This window comes from Heteronotia binoei, chromosome 21 (assembly GCF_032191835.1).
Source record: "Heteronotia binoei isolate CCM8104 ecotype False Entrance Well chromosome 21, APGP_CSIRO_Hbin_v1, whole genome shotgun sequence".
NCBI lineage: Eukaryota > Metazoa > Chordata > Lepidosauria > Squamata > Gekkonidae > Heteronotia > Heteronotia binoei.
This window is the reverse complement of record NC_083243.1, coordinates 142071296-142088184: the sequence shown is the minus strand read 5'-3', so window position 1 is coordinate 142088184 and position 16889 is coordinate 142071296. Positions and strand designations below refer to the sequence as shown.

Here is a 16889-nt window from a genome sequence, read left to right as displayed (position 1 = left end):
CCATTCCTTGTATACCACAGGCCCCCATCCCTGGGCAAAAAAAACACCCTGCCAGCCCGCTGCAGCCCAGCCCTAGCAGGTCAGGACTCAGAGCCTCCTTCCCCATATCTATTCCTGGGGCTCTCCACCAGGCTTCATTTTGGGCAGGAGCTCAAAGGAGCAGAGCTCTGGAAGCTCTAAATTTTATTGTACTCTTTCTTTCTTAACACCCCCCCCCCAAAAAAAAACACTTGCTTCTGGGCTCCATTGTTCAAGCCCCCTGAGAATTTTGTTGAACTCTAAGACTTGACAAACTTTCTAATATTTCCCCCCACAAAAACTGGGAAAATAACCAAAACATATAAAACAGACAGATGGATATCTTCATCATGCCACTGTGGTCACATAGTGTCAAGTGCCTTGCCATTTTTTCTGTTTGCTGAAGAACTTTCACTCCTGTCTCCTCGCTCTTTCGCTGCAGCTATCTCTTTGTAACAGTTATCTAAATTCTCCAGATTAGGAGCACCTGCAAAGGGGGCCTGGGGAATTTTTTGGGAGGAGGGATTTCTGCTTCCTTCTTTCCTTTGGATATATAATGGTTTAAGTTACCCTATATAAGAGGGCAAAAAAACTGCCTTGCCAGTCTTTGCAAAGTCTGTCCTGCCTATAACCTGTTGTCATGAGTCAATAAATAACCATTGATGAAGTGGACTGTTTGTGCTCTTTGAACTGCTGGGGTCTTGACACATAGGAGAAAGTAATTTTAAAAATATGATGGGAGTAAGGTTTTATTATAACAATTATAATTCAAGAGGGATTTTAAGGTAGATGCTGAACTGATATAATTTAGTACAAGTTCTGATGATGTCAGGGGTTTGTGGCATATGCAAATGATTGTGCTAATGAGCTTCAGCACCTCTTTTTCTACAAAATGACCCCTGCTCTCAACAGAAGCAGAAGAGTTATTAGTGCTGCCCAGACACCAGTAGTTGCTAACACTCTTTGGATCGGAGGACTCTGACAGCAGTCATTCAGAAAGTGGGGGGGAAGCATCCTCCCCTTCCACATCCCAATTCCCTTTTGCTGTTCCTGCCTTCAGTACACCCCCATGGCCCCTCCCAGCCCAGCACCAGAAAGAAGCTGTATCTCCCACCTTCTCCAATCCTCATATCCACCCCTGGGGATGTCTGTCTGTCTTTTAGAATCAGACTTTGGAGACTTAGTGGGGCTGCAAGCATAGGAGTAGTGCTCACCTTGCTTCCAGTGGCTAGGCAGGGTCTGCCTAGATCAAGTTTCCCTGTGAGTTTGGTGTCATTTGGCTTGTTCCTGAGCCATTTCATAAACTCCCGTAACTGCAGCTGTCTTTTTCAGAGAGAGCACCGGGAGATCTTTTGGGGGATCCATAACTGGGTCCCCAGAAATGTAATCTGCCCCCCAGCTTGGACAGATTATAGAGGAGCAGGTGGCAGGGTGAGGTTTCTTGTGTGTTTGGTGTGTAAGCTTGCAGAGGGTCCATTCTATACACTTTTGAATCTGCACCTGACATTTTCCCCAAAAGCACTTTCTTGGGGGTATCTTCTTTGGGGGGTTGTCATAACTTGGACCCCTTAAGTCCAGTCTGCACATAACTTAAAGAGCATGTAGAGGAGCACCAGGGTCCCCTGAGAGTTTTATGTCTCTAGCTTACAGAGTCCAGTCTATACACTCCTGATTCTCCTGAACCTGTGAGTGTCTTTCCCCAGAAAGCACTTTTTTGGGGGCAGCTTCTTTGGGGCCATAACTCATCCCCCATAAATCTAATCCTGACAAAATTTGGAGGGCATGTAGAGAAGAGTCAGTCAAAGATCTCCTGCAAATTTGGTGTCTCTAGCACATCAGGAAGTAGGATTCTACTGCATCATGAACCTCCCAAAGCTCATTGATTCATTTGGCACCTAAAAGTTGAACCGGGTATGCCATGAACCATATTGAATCACATTCTCCTGGTCTGTGCCCATCCCTAATGTTAAATGCATCATTTCCAATTATGTCTAACTTTTGGAGGTGCATAACAGGATCCGGACCTCATAGTGAAACTCTCATCAAATTATCTTTTCTGTGTTTATACTGCTTTAATGTGTAGCTGTATGGGATGGTGAAATCTTACATAGTACATGTATAGCCTTCATCCTCCCTATTTAAAATTTCCTGCAAAGTAACTGCCAGTCAGAATAGACAATAGTTCCTTTGATAGACCAATGGTCTAAGGCAGTTCACAAAGTTGAAGATAAACTGAGTTCAGCTGGAAATTCTATGTTCTAATGATGTTTATTCTTTTTACAGAATTGGATTGTTATTTATATTGATCACTTTTATATGTTTATTTATGTCATGATCCACCTTGAATAATAAAATAATAAAATAAATAAATGCATTCATCTGTCCTGGAGTGAAAAATATTTAGAGAAATTGCCTGAAATCTTTGGAGACATTTTTATAGCTTCTTTAGAATTATCTTTCTGTGAAGATTGAAAAGGTACAAACATAAAGGAGTATTTCTCAAGCTACTTATACAAGGAACTATGCCTAGCAAGAATGGAGTACAAACAACTACTTAGGATAAATGTTCTGATGGCTGGGCCTGTCTTGTGCGCTGAGGTCCCTGGTGAAATGGCAGAGCTATCCACTGAGTTATTCATTGCCATACTAGACACTCAAAGTACTTCAGCACTCAAAGTACTTCAGGGAACAATCTAACTGGGAGTGGAGAAGGAAAAATTGAAACTCACTGGAATTTTTTTCCAAATGCATCTGGTAACAGAGAGAACATTGGACTATCATCTATGCACTGAAGTTGTTGTTGCCTTGCATATTTTGCATATCATGGAATTATCGGATTGTTTAATTAGTAAATAAAGAGAAGATTGTGGAATCTTCTGCTTTGTAGCTATTATATAGCATTTACCATTATGATGTGATGAGCCCAAACTGGTGAATTGGACTGTTGCTTTCTGAGCACAACAATAGTGATGAAGACAAGGCTTAATGTTCAAAGCAAAAGAGATGAGTCTGGTGTATTGTGTTAATGCTATCCAGAATTGAGGAATCTGACTTACTTGGAGCTGAGTTTGAGGTCCAGGCTGGGAGACGAGCTAGGAAGACATTCTCTGGGATGCCATGTGGCCACTTGCGAGTTGGTCCTGGCTTCATGCATGGTGATGGTGGGCTGGTGACCAGTTTCATCACATCAGTCAGCCTGTGCTGAAAGGGCAGCCTCTAGGGAGGAGCTTTGACATACAAGCCTCATCAGCTTTTCCCGTGTTTATTTAAACTGCTACCACCAGTTACCTCCTGCTTTTCCTTCAACTCTCTGGAAGTTTGGAGCACAATGAAAACTCTCCTGGGTGACTGTGTTCCAAACATGAAGAAGCAGAATGGGGTCTTACATCCATGATTTTGCGTTTGGAACAAAGGGCTTGCTGAGTTCTTGCTGTTTCACCAGCCCCCACGCTTGCACACCTCAGTTAATCAGAGCTTAGCCAGCCCTCTAAATTGAGCAAGATTTTGGGTAGCTCTCACCCAAGACCAATGCACCCATTTCAGCTCTGTTCAGGAATTGTTGCCAGGTCAATTCAACATTCTGCAGTTATCGGCTGCATATGCCAAGGTGTGGGTGCTTTGTGTTCCAGTAGCGACCTCCCCCCATTTGCTTTATCAAGAAACTTGAACAGCTGCTGGGGATTGCATGGTAACTGGCAGCCATTGTGAATTTTAATTTAATTAGTGTACTAATAAATAAATAAATAAATAACTGTCTATATTTAAAGAAAAAACCCTTATTAATAGTAAGTTTGGGAAGTTGTTCAGGTACCATGCTGCTTTAACTTTTTACCTGGGGCTTGTTTCAGGCCACATGCTTGGTAGCATTTCTTGCAGCTGATTAGTGGTAATTTATTTCCTGGCCTTTTATGCCTTTGAGTGCTAGCTGGCCTCATATCCAGGAATTCAAATGTAGTGTTTTACATTAGTTAAGAATTATATTTAATTTTGATATGACTGTAGAATAACTCTATAAGCATTACTGTTAGGAGGTATTTATAGAAGGCTTAAGTATATATTGGAGATAATAATAATAATAATAATAATAATAATTTTTATACATTACGCACACACATACAATCATATAGCAGATCAAGTCAAGGCAGTGTCCCTATTGTTAAGTGCGAGCTGCAATAATTTGATAATTTGTATGTGGAACTATAATGTTGTTTTACTGTGAACTAATTTATGGCAGTCCTCAGAGTATTAAGCATAGCTTCCAAAAGAGTCTGTAAAAAGGAAAAGGCTCTGCTGACCCTAGTTCAGGATCAGCCAAAAAAAGGCTTGGCAAGAAACCAGCACAGCAAGGCTTTTGCTGCTGCTACATCACCTAAGGATGTGTCAGGGACCAGAGACTCAGCAGTAAAGCCCAAAGCCACCCAGGGTCTCTCTAGGGCAGCTGCCAATAGCAATCTGACTCCCCCTCCAGCATCAGTGCCAGATTATTTGACCATCCTTTTAGGTAGAGAGTCAGTTTGGTGTAGAGGTTAAGTGCATGGACTCTTATCTGGGAGAACTGGGTTTGATTCCTCACTCCTCCACTTGCACCTGCTGGAATGGCCTCAGGTTAGCCATAGCTCTTGTAGTCTCTCTCGGCTTGTAGTTGTTGTCCTTGAAAGGGCAGCTTCTGTAAGAGCTCTCTCACAACATGGTGTCTTTGTGGGGGAAGGAGATAAAGGAGATTGTAAGCCACTCTGAGACTCTGATTCAGAGAGAAGGGTGGGGTGTAAATATGCAGTTGTCATATTGCCCAAACATTGGAGCAGTTATCTCAACATTTTTGATGAGGCTCTAGCAATTTGGCCCCAGTATTCTTCTGCCTCTCTCAAAACAAGGGGCAGAGAGAGGAGGCCCCGCTCCCCAGTGGAATCCATTTCATCCAGCAATTCCAGGAAGACCAGCTCACAGAGTCGCTCACTGCTCAAGAAGAGGTGTACCAGAAGGCATAAGTCCTGCAAAGCAGTGAGAGAGCATGACACTTCTTGCAGTGACTCCAAGACTGATGAGTCATCCTCTGAGGATTCCATGAATATGGGAGGGTCTTATTAAACTAAGGGTGTCCAAGTTTGCCAGCATTGGCATTATGGCAAGGGGAAGGGAAGCTGACCCAAACACTGTTTGAGGGTCTGAGCAACCTGATGCTAATAGATCTTCTATGGCCTTTAGCAATTTTGAAGACCCCTTTTCCCTGCACTCATCTTCTCTGCAAAGTCCATGAATGTATCCTGGATGGTTATTATGTAGACGTGTATTCACCACTTCATCCAGAAGGTTATGAGAGCAAACAGGGGCTGAATTCTGATTTAAAAGGCAGCAGCAAGGTCATAGCAGATTGTAATTTCCTAAACTGGATGTCTAGCTATGTGGTTTTCATAGGGGTAGTGCTATTCACCTATGCTGACATTTAACCATTCACATGTTCAACATCTTAAGGGCTTGCACCTTAGCTGGTGAGTCAGCTGCAACTGAATACAATGAGGCTTTTCACAAATAAGCCTCTCATAGCATAGTTTCCGGGGGTGGGGGTGGGGGTGGGCTCATTAATGGTAAACAATGGCTTGTAAAGGTTGGACCTCATATGAGAACCAGTCCTAGAAAAAAGGGCATGTTTAGGTGTGATACTTCCTGCTGGGTTTGATGGGAGTATAATCAGAGTAAATGTAAAGTGGCACACCGCTAGCAGAAGAGAAGAAGAATTGAAGATTCATACCCCACCCTTCTCTCTGAATCAGACTCAGAGCGGTGTACAATCTCTTTTATCTTCTTCCCCCACAACAGACACCCTGTGAGGTGGATGGGACTGAGAGGGCTCTCACAGCAGCTGCCCTTTCAAGGCCATCTTCTGCGATAGCTATGGCTGACCCAAAGCCATTCCAGCAGGTGCAAGTGGAAGAGTGGGGAATCAAACTTGGTTCTCCCAGATAAGAGACCGCACACTTAACCACTACACCAAACTAGCTCTCTACACCAAACTAGCTCAAGGGGTAGGCAGTTCTGTTTTTCTGACCACCTTTCCTTCTGGGCAGGTTTCCCCAGTGATGACCACTCCCTAATGGAGGTGATTGAAGAGGCAGCTGTGCCCCTCTGGAAAACTGAGGTGCACCAGCCAGGTTTCAGTGGCCATAGTGGTGAAATACTACCTCTCTGAGTCTTATGAGTTGCTATCCACCAATCTGCTGAGCTATTGGAACAGGAAAGAGATACTCTGTCTCTGGGCTCCTTTGAGGTAATGATCGAATAGGCTGAAGACTGCAGAGACAGGACCACTTGAATATGCCAAATTGCTGCCACATCAGCCCTGGGTTCTGCATGGCTTCTGTGGAAATTTGACATTGGCTGTATTGAGCTTGCAGCACTGCCCTCTTCCCCCTGTTTCATTTGGTATGGCTTGAATTCTCTGGTTTGACCTGAATTATGTTGAGTTTGCCACATTGCCCTGTGATTCTGCTGGGATTCTCTGGTTTGATGTTGGTTCCAATGTTCGCCTTGGGAAGATTTTGCCCAGTGTCTCCTAGGGTCTTACCTATTTGGCTATTCTTCACCCCTTGGTCCAATTCACTTGAAATTTGTTGAGTATTTAGTGGTCAGACAGCATTACCTTTGCTGCAATTTTGTTGCCATTTGCTTCAAAAACAGCTCTTCCATCCTATGGAAAGTTTCCCCATAGGGAATAACGAATTTAAATAATTTCGGAATCCTGAAGCATCCCCAAATCTGTTTAGGACCTGAATAATCTGGAATACCAATAATTACATCCTCCTCAAAATCCAGATCTGAAAAATACTATTTTTTTCTAGTGCACATCCCTACTTTAGACTGACTGCAAGTTGGAATGCTTGTTTCTACAAGACCATGGATATCCACATTAACAACATTTCTGAAACTCTAAGTACTCTATCTGCAGCAGGTGGTTTTGCATGTAATAGAGATACATATGAAAAGATCCCAATCCAGGCCAACAAGAACCTATCTGATGGGGCTTTGGGATTACAAAAACTGGTAATGGCATTGTGTAATGGTTAGTAATAATATTGATTACCTCTTTGGAAAGCCCCTGAAGAGTTGCACCTCATAATATGGTCTCTCAAATTAGGAAAGAGTTAGAAATTCAGTGAATGCAAATTGTGATCCTCTAATAATCTAAAGCCTCAATAATTATAAAAGAAAATTCAGGCTTGATTGTTGTTTGAATGGCTGCATCTCTACTTAAAAAAGAATTTTAAGCAGCAATAAAACAGGGAAAATCTTGAACAGCTGCTGCCATTCAGAGTAGCTAGACTATGTACAGTTATATAGATCAATAGTTTGATCCAGCTGATGGATTTGTCACTGCCAGAACTACATAGACCAATCTGACCTGCCCTCTTATATCCTAACTAATTACTTTAAGGCTTACAGAAGTCAGTTCTTATCTACACGCTGGGGTATCTTTCTGGTAAGCTTTTCTCATTTGTTTGCAATGGCATGAATACGTCTAAATCGTGTGCATGATATTTAGTTTACCACAAGCAAGAAGCCCCACTGTATTGCAGTTTCAAGTGAATGTTCAGCAGCCTTCCATGCTCAATAGTTGTGTGAACTGGCTTTTGTTAAAAAGCCATTAATGTTATGAACAGGAAGAAGCTTGGCATTTTTACAAGCACTGGAAATGCTTATGGCTGCCACTTGAAGTAACAAATGCATAATAAAAATGAATAAGTGCAATAATAAAAAGTAAGGTCATTTGCATACAAACAAAAACAAAGGCAAAAGAGAGACTAATGTGGCAGAGTGTCCTTGCACCAGCTATTTAAACAGTCTTCTCTTTCTTAGATTCTATTGCTCAGCAACTGATTAGTCATAAATGAGTTAGGCAGGTATACGGAATCCACACTGCTTTGGCAAAAAGGAAAATGGAAGTTGAGTCCATTCTTTTGTTGGAGACCTTGATGTAAGTCCCAATTAAAATTGAAGCTATTCCTATTTCTTTTTAAAGAAACACTAAAGGGCAACTTTCAGTAAAGGATAGAAAAAACACTAGCATTATGTGATAGGTAATGCTAATTAATATGCCTCTAATCTTGCACTTTTCATCTCAATGAGTTCAAATGCCATTTTTTTTAGTTCCATTATTTTGAGCAAAATGTGTCTAATGCTGCCAAGTTGTGCATTATTTTTCCCTCTGTTCCACAGTAAAAGGGAGTTTTCTTTGATTCCCCCATCCTCCACTTGCACTTGCTAGAATGGCCTTGGGTCAGCCATAGCTATTGCAGGAGTTGTCCTTGAAAGGGCAGCTGCTGTGAGAGCTCTCTCAGCCCCACCCACCTCACAGGGTGTCTGCTGTGGAGGGAGAAGATATAGGAGATTGTAAGCCACTCTGAGTCTCTGATTCAGAGAGAAGGGCGGGATATAAATCTGCAGTCGTCTTCTTCTTTCCAACAACCAGTTATATACTGCCTGGTTGTTCCAAGTGTCAAAATATAAATAAAAAGAATATGGTGTATTTCCTGACTGTTATGTATGTGAATCCATGTGTTCCGGCCTGGCTCATTGGAGCCTGAAGGATGAGCTTGGGGGATTTAGGAACAATGGGCAATAGGATCCAAATCCTAACTGCCCTGCTCCAATCACAGGCCCCCGGCTGGTTTGAATGGCCCAATCACGCACTAGTGTGGGAACACAGTATTGTATATAGTTGGCCCTGCGTGGCCTGGCCAGCAGTTGAGTCAGGACAGCCACTTATCATGCTGTAACCCAATAAAAAGCTTGTTATCATTACCGCCTCAATTATTTGATGTTTGGAACCCACTATATTATACTGACCCTTTGAATATATGTCCTCGGATGGGAGAGTAGAATCATGCAGCATTTCCCCCATTTTTGTAATTTTTAGTTTCAAAATACTAAGAACCGGCTATTGGCTGACTTTGCTTTTACTTTAAGTAGTTTAAATGCTTCTTAGTGATTTGACAAAGGGGACTGATCCTACCTAAGTAGGCAAGAAATGTCAAAGCAAGGCCTGTTTATATGTCACAGGTGGAAACTTAGCTTTAAATTTAGCATTTGATTCATAGTTGAATTTGGAAGTGAATTACGGAATAATAAATCTCTAGCAAATACTTCTTTTGCCCAGAGTACGTACAAGTTGTGATCATGGGGGCGTTTCCAAGTCTGTATCATTAACACTAATGAAACTCTTGCCACCTAAGTGGAGAAGTAGCATTTTGCATGGAGAACAGCCTATTTTTTCAGTTCCTCCCTGAAGTGCTGAGGTTTCATACATTAGCTTTTCAATCATAATAAAAACTTATCACTGAAGGCTGCAGGCATATTTTATGGCTTGTTTAACAAGAAGCAGCATTCTCTGTAACTGAAGAGGTGAAGAAACATTGCATCAGTTTGACTGGCACCTGGAGACCATCTCTTATTATAAATTTCTTAGTTTGGTGCTGGGAAATTAGGCTTAGGTCATGTGGGCCTCTTTCTAAAGAAGGGTATGCCATCTTCCCAACTCACCAAAGTGTTGTAAAAATTACGTTACATTTTTTACATTTCAAACTGAGACTACTGTTACAGCAATAATGGCTTCTTTGTGGAATTTCATGCCCATATGAAGACATCTCTTGGGTAAATTACATCCCTTAGGTCCTACTGCAGTGCATGCAGTGAAATCCAGAACAAAGAAAAGCAAACCAGGTACAATTTGTCTCAGATGTTAACCTGCCCACACACTTGAATTCTATTATAGTGTTGGTGGTTGGAAGGATCCTATCCTTACCACTCTGGCTTGGGAAATTCCTGAAGATCTGGAGGTAGATCCTGGGGAGGACAAAGTTTAGGGAAAGGAGTGAGTTATGTGGCATTATGATGCTGTAGTAGAGTCTGCCTTCTGAAGATGCCATTTTCTCCAGGGAAACTAATCTCTGTAGTCTAGAGATCAGTTGTAATTCTGAAAGAATTCCAGGCTCTACTTGAAAGTTAGCAAAAGAATGCTGATGTTTTTTGGATACAGCATAATACACCTGTAGATGAGTGTGTAATATACAGGAGCCACTTTGAAAGAGCTGAAGTATCCCTGATCTTATAATGACAGTGCTGCATATATTTAAAATATATTCAGTGCCTGGATGGTGGGGGTGGGGAGGGTGGTCTGAGTCATGGTTTGTAAAGGCTACAGCATTATGCCTAAGTATAAAACCAAGAGACAGAATAATGGCAGATACAGGCTTTCACAAGTCACATAGGTGTCTTGGATTTGGCCTACAACATACTCATCAAACAAAAATTATGCTGTGTTTTTTATCAATAAAATTTTAATCTCAGTTATAAATATTCTCCATTTGTTTCCTATTTACAGTTGCAAAATATTTTAAGATATATTCCCACCACCTGTCATTCAGCATCTCTCTATAAATGCCATGAAAATGTCATTATGAAATAAAAATCTCTGTTTTCAGCCCACAAATCCAACACCCACACACTCGCACAAAAAAAGATTTTAGGGGGAGGGGAAATACAGTACAGCAGGCGACAATGCGAATAATTGCTACACAGTAGCAAGAGGATTGAGTAGAACACTTTTCGGAGCTTGTATTACGATGGCAAGCTTTTCAAGATGTTTGTGATAGACCAACGCTGGCCAGAACATTTCTGTAGAACGAGTTGAAATCCAAATTCATTATCGTTGTTTTCCTGAAGCTCCAAGCAGCGTTTGGATTTTCTGTTTTGGATTGGGCCTCCCTTTAAAAACAGAAAAAGAGGGGGAAAAATATTGCGTCAAAAGTCATTCTTTGTTCCTCAGCTCATGAGATTTCAGATAAATTGTTGCTTTATGTGGAACCATTAGAATAAGTGAGATAGTTGAAGTCACCCAGTATGTAATTACTTGTGGCTCCATCCTTAGGAGTTAGACAATAGCAGTCAGCGGGCTCACTTTACTCAGAAAATGCTCCTTCCAGCAGGACCACATGTGGGGAAATTTTCAAAAAGATATATCCCAAATAGCTCAAAAAAGATTTTCAAATAGACACATTCCCAAATAGTCAGAAAACACACAACCTCAAGTGAACAGTCATATGCTTACTCCTTTTTGCCTCTTGAACCAATTCCAAACTCAACTGCCCTGTTAGACGGCCCTGTTCAAAAGCCTCAGGATGCACACCCCTAGGGAACTTGTGTGCGTTCTTACAGAGTCTGATCTCAGAACTGTAATCTTGCTGTGAGGATAAAGTAGGTTTCCCAAATCCCCCGCCTGGGTGGGGGACCCCCGATTTGGAGCCTCCTCCTCCCCCCGCTTGCCAAAAATCTGGAAAGCGGGGGGGGGGGATGGCGGCCCTTCCCACCCAGCCCTGATCCCAGCAGCTTCTCCTTGCCCTTCCCACCCAGCCCCGATCACAGCAGCTCTTCCATTTTCCCAGGCTGCTTCCTGCCCCCAGTCAGCTGGCTGGTGTGGGGGGGAAGCCCCGCCTGCAAAGGACCATGTGCCTTTGCACCCCCAGAGGCTTGACTTGAAGGGCTTCAATTTGAGATGGTGTGTCTGTGTTGCTGTGAAGAAGCTGGCAGCAACTGGTGAGTAAAGAGGCCAATCCCCTGCTTCAGACTCGCCAGAAATGGGTGGGGGGGGGGGGGGAGAGGGAAACATCTTCATTATTCCCTATGTGGAGATCGAGTCTCATAGGGTATAATGGGGAATTGTTCTGGAGGTTTCGGGGGCTCTGGGGGAGCTGTTTTTTGAGGTAGAGTCACCAAATTTTCAATATAGTATCTAGTGCCACTCCCCAAAGTACCCCCAAGTTTCAAAACGATTGGACCAGGGGGTCCAATTCTATGAGCCCCAAAAGAAGGTGCCCCTATCCATTATTTCCTATGGAAGGAAGACATTTTAAAAGGTGTGCTGTCCCTTTAAATGTGATGGCCAGAACTCTCTTGGAGTTCAATTATGCTTGTTACACCTTTGTTCCTGGCTCCGCTTCCAATGTCTCCTGGCTCCACCCCCAAAGTCCCCAGATATTTCTTGAATTGGACTTGGCAACCCTAGGATAAAGTGGGGGTAGGATACCGTGCTTATTGTTCTGAAACCCTTCGAAAATCAATAAATCATTACAAGTCACTCACTTCTGTGTTTTCAGAGGGATTGTAACCTTTTTAATGCCAAATTAAATTTGTAACCTAGCTTTGCATAACTTGTCTACATCTATTTCTTCATTACATATAACAATAAAGTGCTCTAGCTGTCAAATAGCAAAACCAGACCATGCATGGGGAAGCCTGGGGTTTCTACAGATTCAGGAGATTCCCCTGTATTCAGAAAAACATGACTTTGAAATTTAACCAAAGAAAAAGCATCCTAAAATGACCTGAGCATGCTGCAAGAAGAATGATCAGTAAAGGGAATTCTAAATAAAACAAAAAATTAAACAGAGGAGAAATAGGGCACCACAAGCTCCTGGGAAGTTACAGGATCCCAGAAGGTGAGACTTGCAGGGGACTTAAAAACTACTAATGTGTTTTTGTGAAAAAAATCTACTTTACCTTATTCCAAAACAGGTACACATGGTGCTCAACAAAATTAGAAACTGAACAAATATAAAGAAAACAATCTAATTTTAAAATACCAGCCACTATTACACATAACAATAAGCCTTAAACACTAAGCAGCATCAGCGTTAAAATCAGCAAAATGCATACAATGTGCACTTGGAGGAACAGGGAAATTGGCTAAGAGTTAAATACTTGCAAGTTAGTCAATGTCATGTTTATCTGATCTATTTCCAACAACCTGCTTGGAAACAGGGCAAGGTTGCTGTTTCTACTTTTACACTAGTGGGTTGAGATCTAAATTGCAGCACAGCAGAGAGCAGACAAAGCTGGGAGAAACTAGACAGTTCTGTGCCAAATGTTGTTACTGGACTACATTAGATGGGCAAGATTGGAGACTGCCAATCCAGAGTGAGGATGACAAAGGAAAACCACTTGGACATAGTATATAAAGCATTTATGTAGCACAGAAGAGATTTTGGCACCTCATTCAGTGACAATGTGCAACTCTTCTAATCTGAATAGTGTGAGTAAACAATTACCAAGATAGTATCACAACTCTATCAGGCAAGAATTCTGGTTTAATTTACAATCAAGGCCCATAAAATATGAACAGAGGTATAACAATTACAATTAGCAGGTGAATTTATAAGCTATAATTTGATAACAATCACATCCATTAATGGAAACTCTTAGAACTTTCATTACTACACCACTAATAAAACTAGAAAATGACTATTTTTCCTTCTCCTTGAATGCAAATTATAGCTGACTTTCAAGGTTATGTATTTTCTTGTTATATGAGCAGACAGAAAAGGCTATGAATGGCTCCTGTAGCAAAGGAAGAGACTGAGCGTCTTAATGAGTAAAACAGCCATTAATCTTACCCTGACATTGTTGTCCAAATGTAATACCTTGCTAGGATTTGTGACTCTGATAAATTAATTCTATTAATTTTAATCTCTCACTTTACCCCCTCAAATGGAGGAAAAGGGGAAGTATGTCTTTCCCCCTTTCCTTTTCTATTGAATAGAAGTCAAATTCTCAAGGTTGGGTTTGAAGTATTATTCACTATTAAGACAAAAGCTGCTATGTAGATGAAAGAGATAAAAGGAGATGAAAAGCATAAGTTTCACACACATTATTTATAAAGAATGAGGGGGTACAACTGTGCATGGCATGCATAACAAACTGAACAAATTCATGTTAGACTATTAGATTATTTTAACCACACTCTACTCACATCCATGCTGCCATTCTGTTTATTACAAATCAGTCTATTGGATTGACGCCTGGACATTTAATACCCATTTGTATGGAGGAGGAAGAAAGAAGGAATGATCATATTATTTACATAACAGAATCTGGTTGACTGCTGTAATCTTCTCTTATTTGATTATTCAGTATCTCCAAGCATAGAATAAAGAGGAGTAGTGATAATGGGCAACCTTGTCTTGTGCCCTTCTGGATAGTAATTGGTTCTGATAGTTTGCCATTCACCATCACCTTTGCACTTTGAGAAGAGTATATAATTTCGAAATCAGTTTCTCCTGAGGACCCCAAAAAATTATTAAACGGATATTGGTCAGTATTAAAACCTATTATCTTGTCTTTGGCATATCTAGACTCTATTTGTGTTCTCAGCCACCAACTCATATTAATATCCATACCCTCTAGTTCTTCCTTGGACTTCAGGCAGTTGTCTTGTTTCAATAATTCTTCATACTTATAACTCTGATTAGGTTTTATAAGATTTGGCGGTGTAAACGCTTCAACTGGAGACACCCATCTTGGAGTTTTTTGATAGATTCTCGGTTTTAACCATGTCCATGTATGACAAAGCGATTTCCATAACCAGTGATTTTTAAAATAAGAGTGTCCTAATCTTTGATACCATAGATATGCATGCCAGCCCAAGGTGAGGTCATGTCCCTCTAAAGATAGCTGTCTCCTGTCCTTCAGTAATACCCAATCTCTCATCCAGGACAGCACTGAAGCTTTGTAATACAGTTGCCAATCTGGAAGACCCAGGCCTGCTCTTGTTTTAGAGTCTTGCAAAGCTTTTAATTTAATTATTGGTTTTCTCCTCCGCCAAATATACACAGAGACCATCTTATTCAATTCTTGAAAGAATGCATTAGTTAAGAGCACCGGAATAGTTTGAAATAAGAATAGCAATCTTGACAAGATATTCATTTTTATCGAGGCTATTCTTCCCATTAGTGATATCTTCAAGTCTTGCCATTTTTCCAAGTCCTTTTTAATCTCTTTAAGTAATTTGTCATAATTGTCTGTCTTTAAGTTACTACATTTATTTGAAATGCAGATGCCCAAGTATTTCACTTTCTTCTCATAGGAGAATCCTGATTTTTGTTGAAAAAGATAAATTTGTTCTGTTGTCATGTTCTTAGCCAAAAATTTTGTTTTCCCATAGTTTATCTTCAGTCCTGCCCAATAGCCACATTGATTGATCTTATTTATCAAGTAGTCAATTGAGTCCAATGGTTGCTCTAGTATAAAGACCAAATCATCCGCAAAAGCCCTCAATTTGTGTTGTTAACCCTTGAGCAATGCACCCTTGATGTTTGAATCTTCTCTTATTTGATTATTCAGTATCTCCAAGCATAGAATAAAGAGGAGTAGTGATAATGGGCAACCTTGTCTTGTGCCCTTCTGGATAGTAATTGGTTCTGATAGTTTGCCATTCACCATCACCTTTGCACTTTGAGAAGAGTATATCAATCGTATAATCCTCAGAAAGTTCTCACCACATTCCATACCCTTCAGTTGTTGTAACATAAACTGCCAGTGCACATTATCAAAGGCCTTCTCTGCATCTAAGCAGATTAGAGCCAATTGTTTCCCTGGATGGTTCTCATAATATTCTATTATTGCATATTGATCTAACATTGTCTTTCAAATATCTTCTAGGGAAGAATCCTGCCTGGTCCTGATGTATAATGGCTGACAAAACTTTCTTCAGACATTGTGCCAGTATCGAAGCAAAAATTTTATAGTCCACATTCAAAAGGGAAATTGGCCTAAAGTTTTTTATATCTTTCAGATCTGTGCCCTCTTTTGGGATTAAAGATATTGTAGCTTCTTGCCATGAACTTGGTATTGCAGCTGCATTTTGGATCGTTTCTATAAGATGTTTAAATGGAATCAGTAGACAGTCTTTAAAGGCTTTATAAAATTCTGTGGGTAAACCATCTGGGCTGGGCGATTTACTATTCTTTTGAGATGCTATTGCCTCTCCCACTTCCCTTATCATCAGTTCATTTAAAGTTTTCCGTTGTTCATCTGTAAATTTGTCAAGATTATTTTGCTTAAAATAATTTTCTAGATCTTCCTTTTGAATCTGTTTGGTTTCATATAGCCTTTTATAGAATTGTTCCACAATTTGATATATCTTCTGTCTTTGAAATTTCCCTTTGTTATTTTCATTCCTCAGTGCCGTTATTACTCTTTTGGCACTTTCTTTTCACAGTCTATATGCCAGCCATCTTCCCGGTTTATTGGCATATTCAAAATAATTTTGTCTGGCAAATTTTAGTTTTTTCCCCACTTCTTCCATAAGTAACAGATTAAGTTGATGTATTTTTTAAAATTTATTTTGAAACTCCTGTTTTGTAGGTTTTAAGTCCTTTTCCGCTTTTTCTGCTTGCGTTATTAAATTTTGGAAGTTTTCAGCTGTTTCTTTCTTCTTCTTGGCATTAAATCTGATTGCCAACTCCCTAAAGTATGCTTTGGCTGTATACCATACCACTTGTATCTTCACATCTTGAGTTATGTTCTGTTTGAAACAAGATTCCATTTCTACCTTAGTTTCTTGAAGAAAATTTTTATCTTTTAGAATTTGGGTATTTAATTTACAGCTTCTTTTCACTTGAGTTCCCTTAAATTTTATAGTTACTGGATTATGATTTGATATCACTCTTGTTTGAATTTCAGTCTCTACTAATTCTTGATTTTCAAAAAGTTAGTTCACCATTCACTGTCACCCTTGCATTTTGTGAGAAATATATTGCTTCTACTACTCTCAAAAATTTTTCACCGCACTCCATACCTTTCAATTGTTGTAACACAAAATACCAATGAACATTACCAAAGGCCTTCTCAGCATCTAAACAAATTAAAGCCAATTGCTTCTCTGGATGACTCTCATAATATTCCAAAATATTACAAACTGTTCTGACATTGTCTTTCAAGTATCTTTTAGGAAGAAATCCTGCTTGATCATGGGGTATTATAAATTGTAAAACTTTCTTCAAACGTTGTGCCAATATTGCAGCAAAAATTTTATAATTCACATT

The 16889-nt window shown here is 40.4% G+C and overlaps 1 protein-coding gene across 1 annotated transcript in view; it reads right to left on the bottom strand.

The window, feature by feature from the left end:
• Positions 1-10331: 10331 nt before the first annotated feature.
• Positions 10332-16889, bottom strand: part of GALNT18 (polypeptide N-acetylgalactosaminyltransferase 18) — a 555510-nt gene continuing 548952 nt past the window's right edge. The window contains exon 11 of the mRNA XM_060262088.1: positions 10332-10776. Within this exon, the coding sequence (XP_060118071.1) occupies positions 10630-10776 (147 nt within the window). The 3' untranslated portion in view covers positions 10332-10629. The remainder of the gene's footprint in view (positions 10777-16889) is intronic.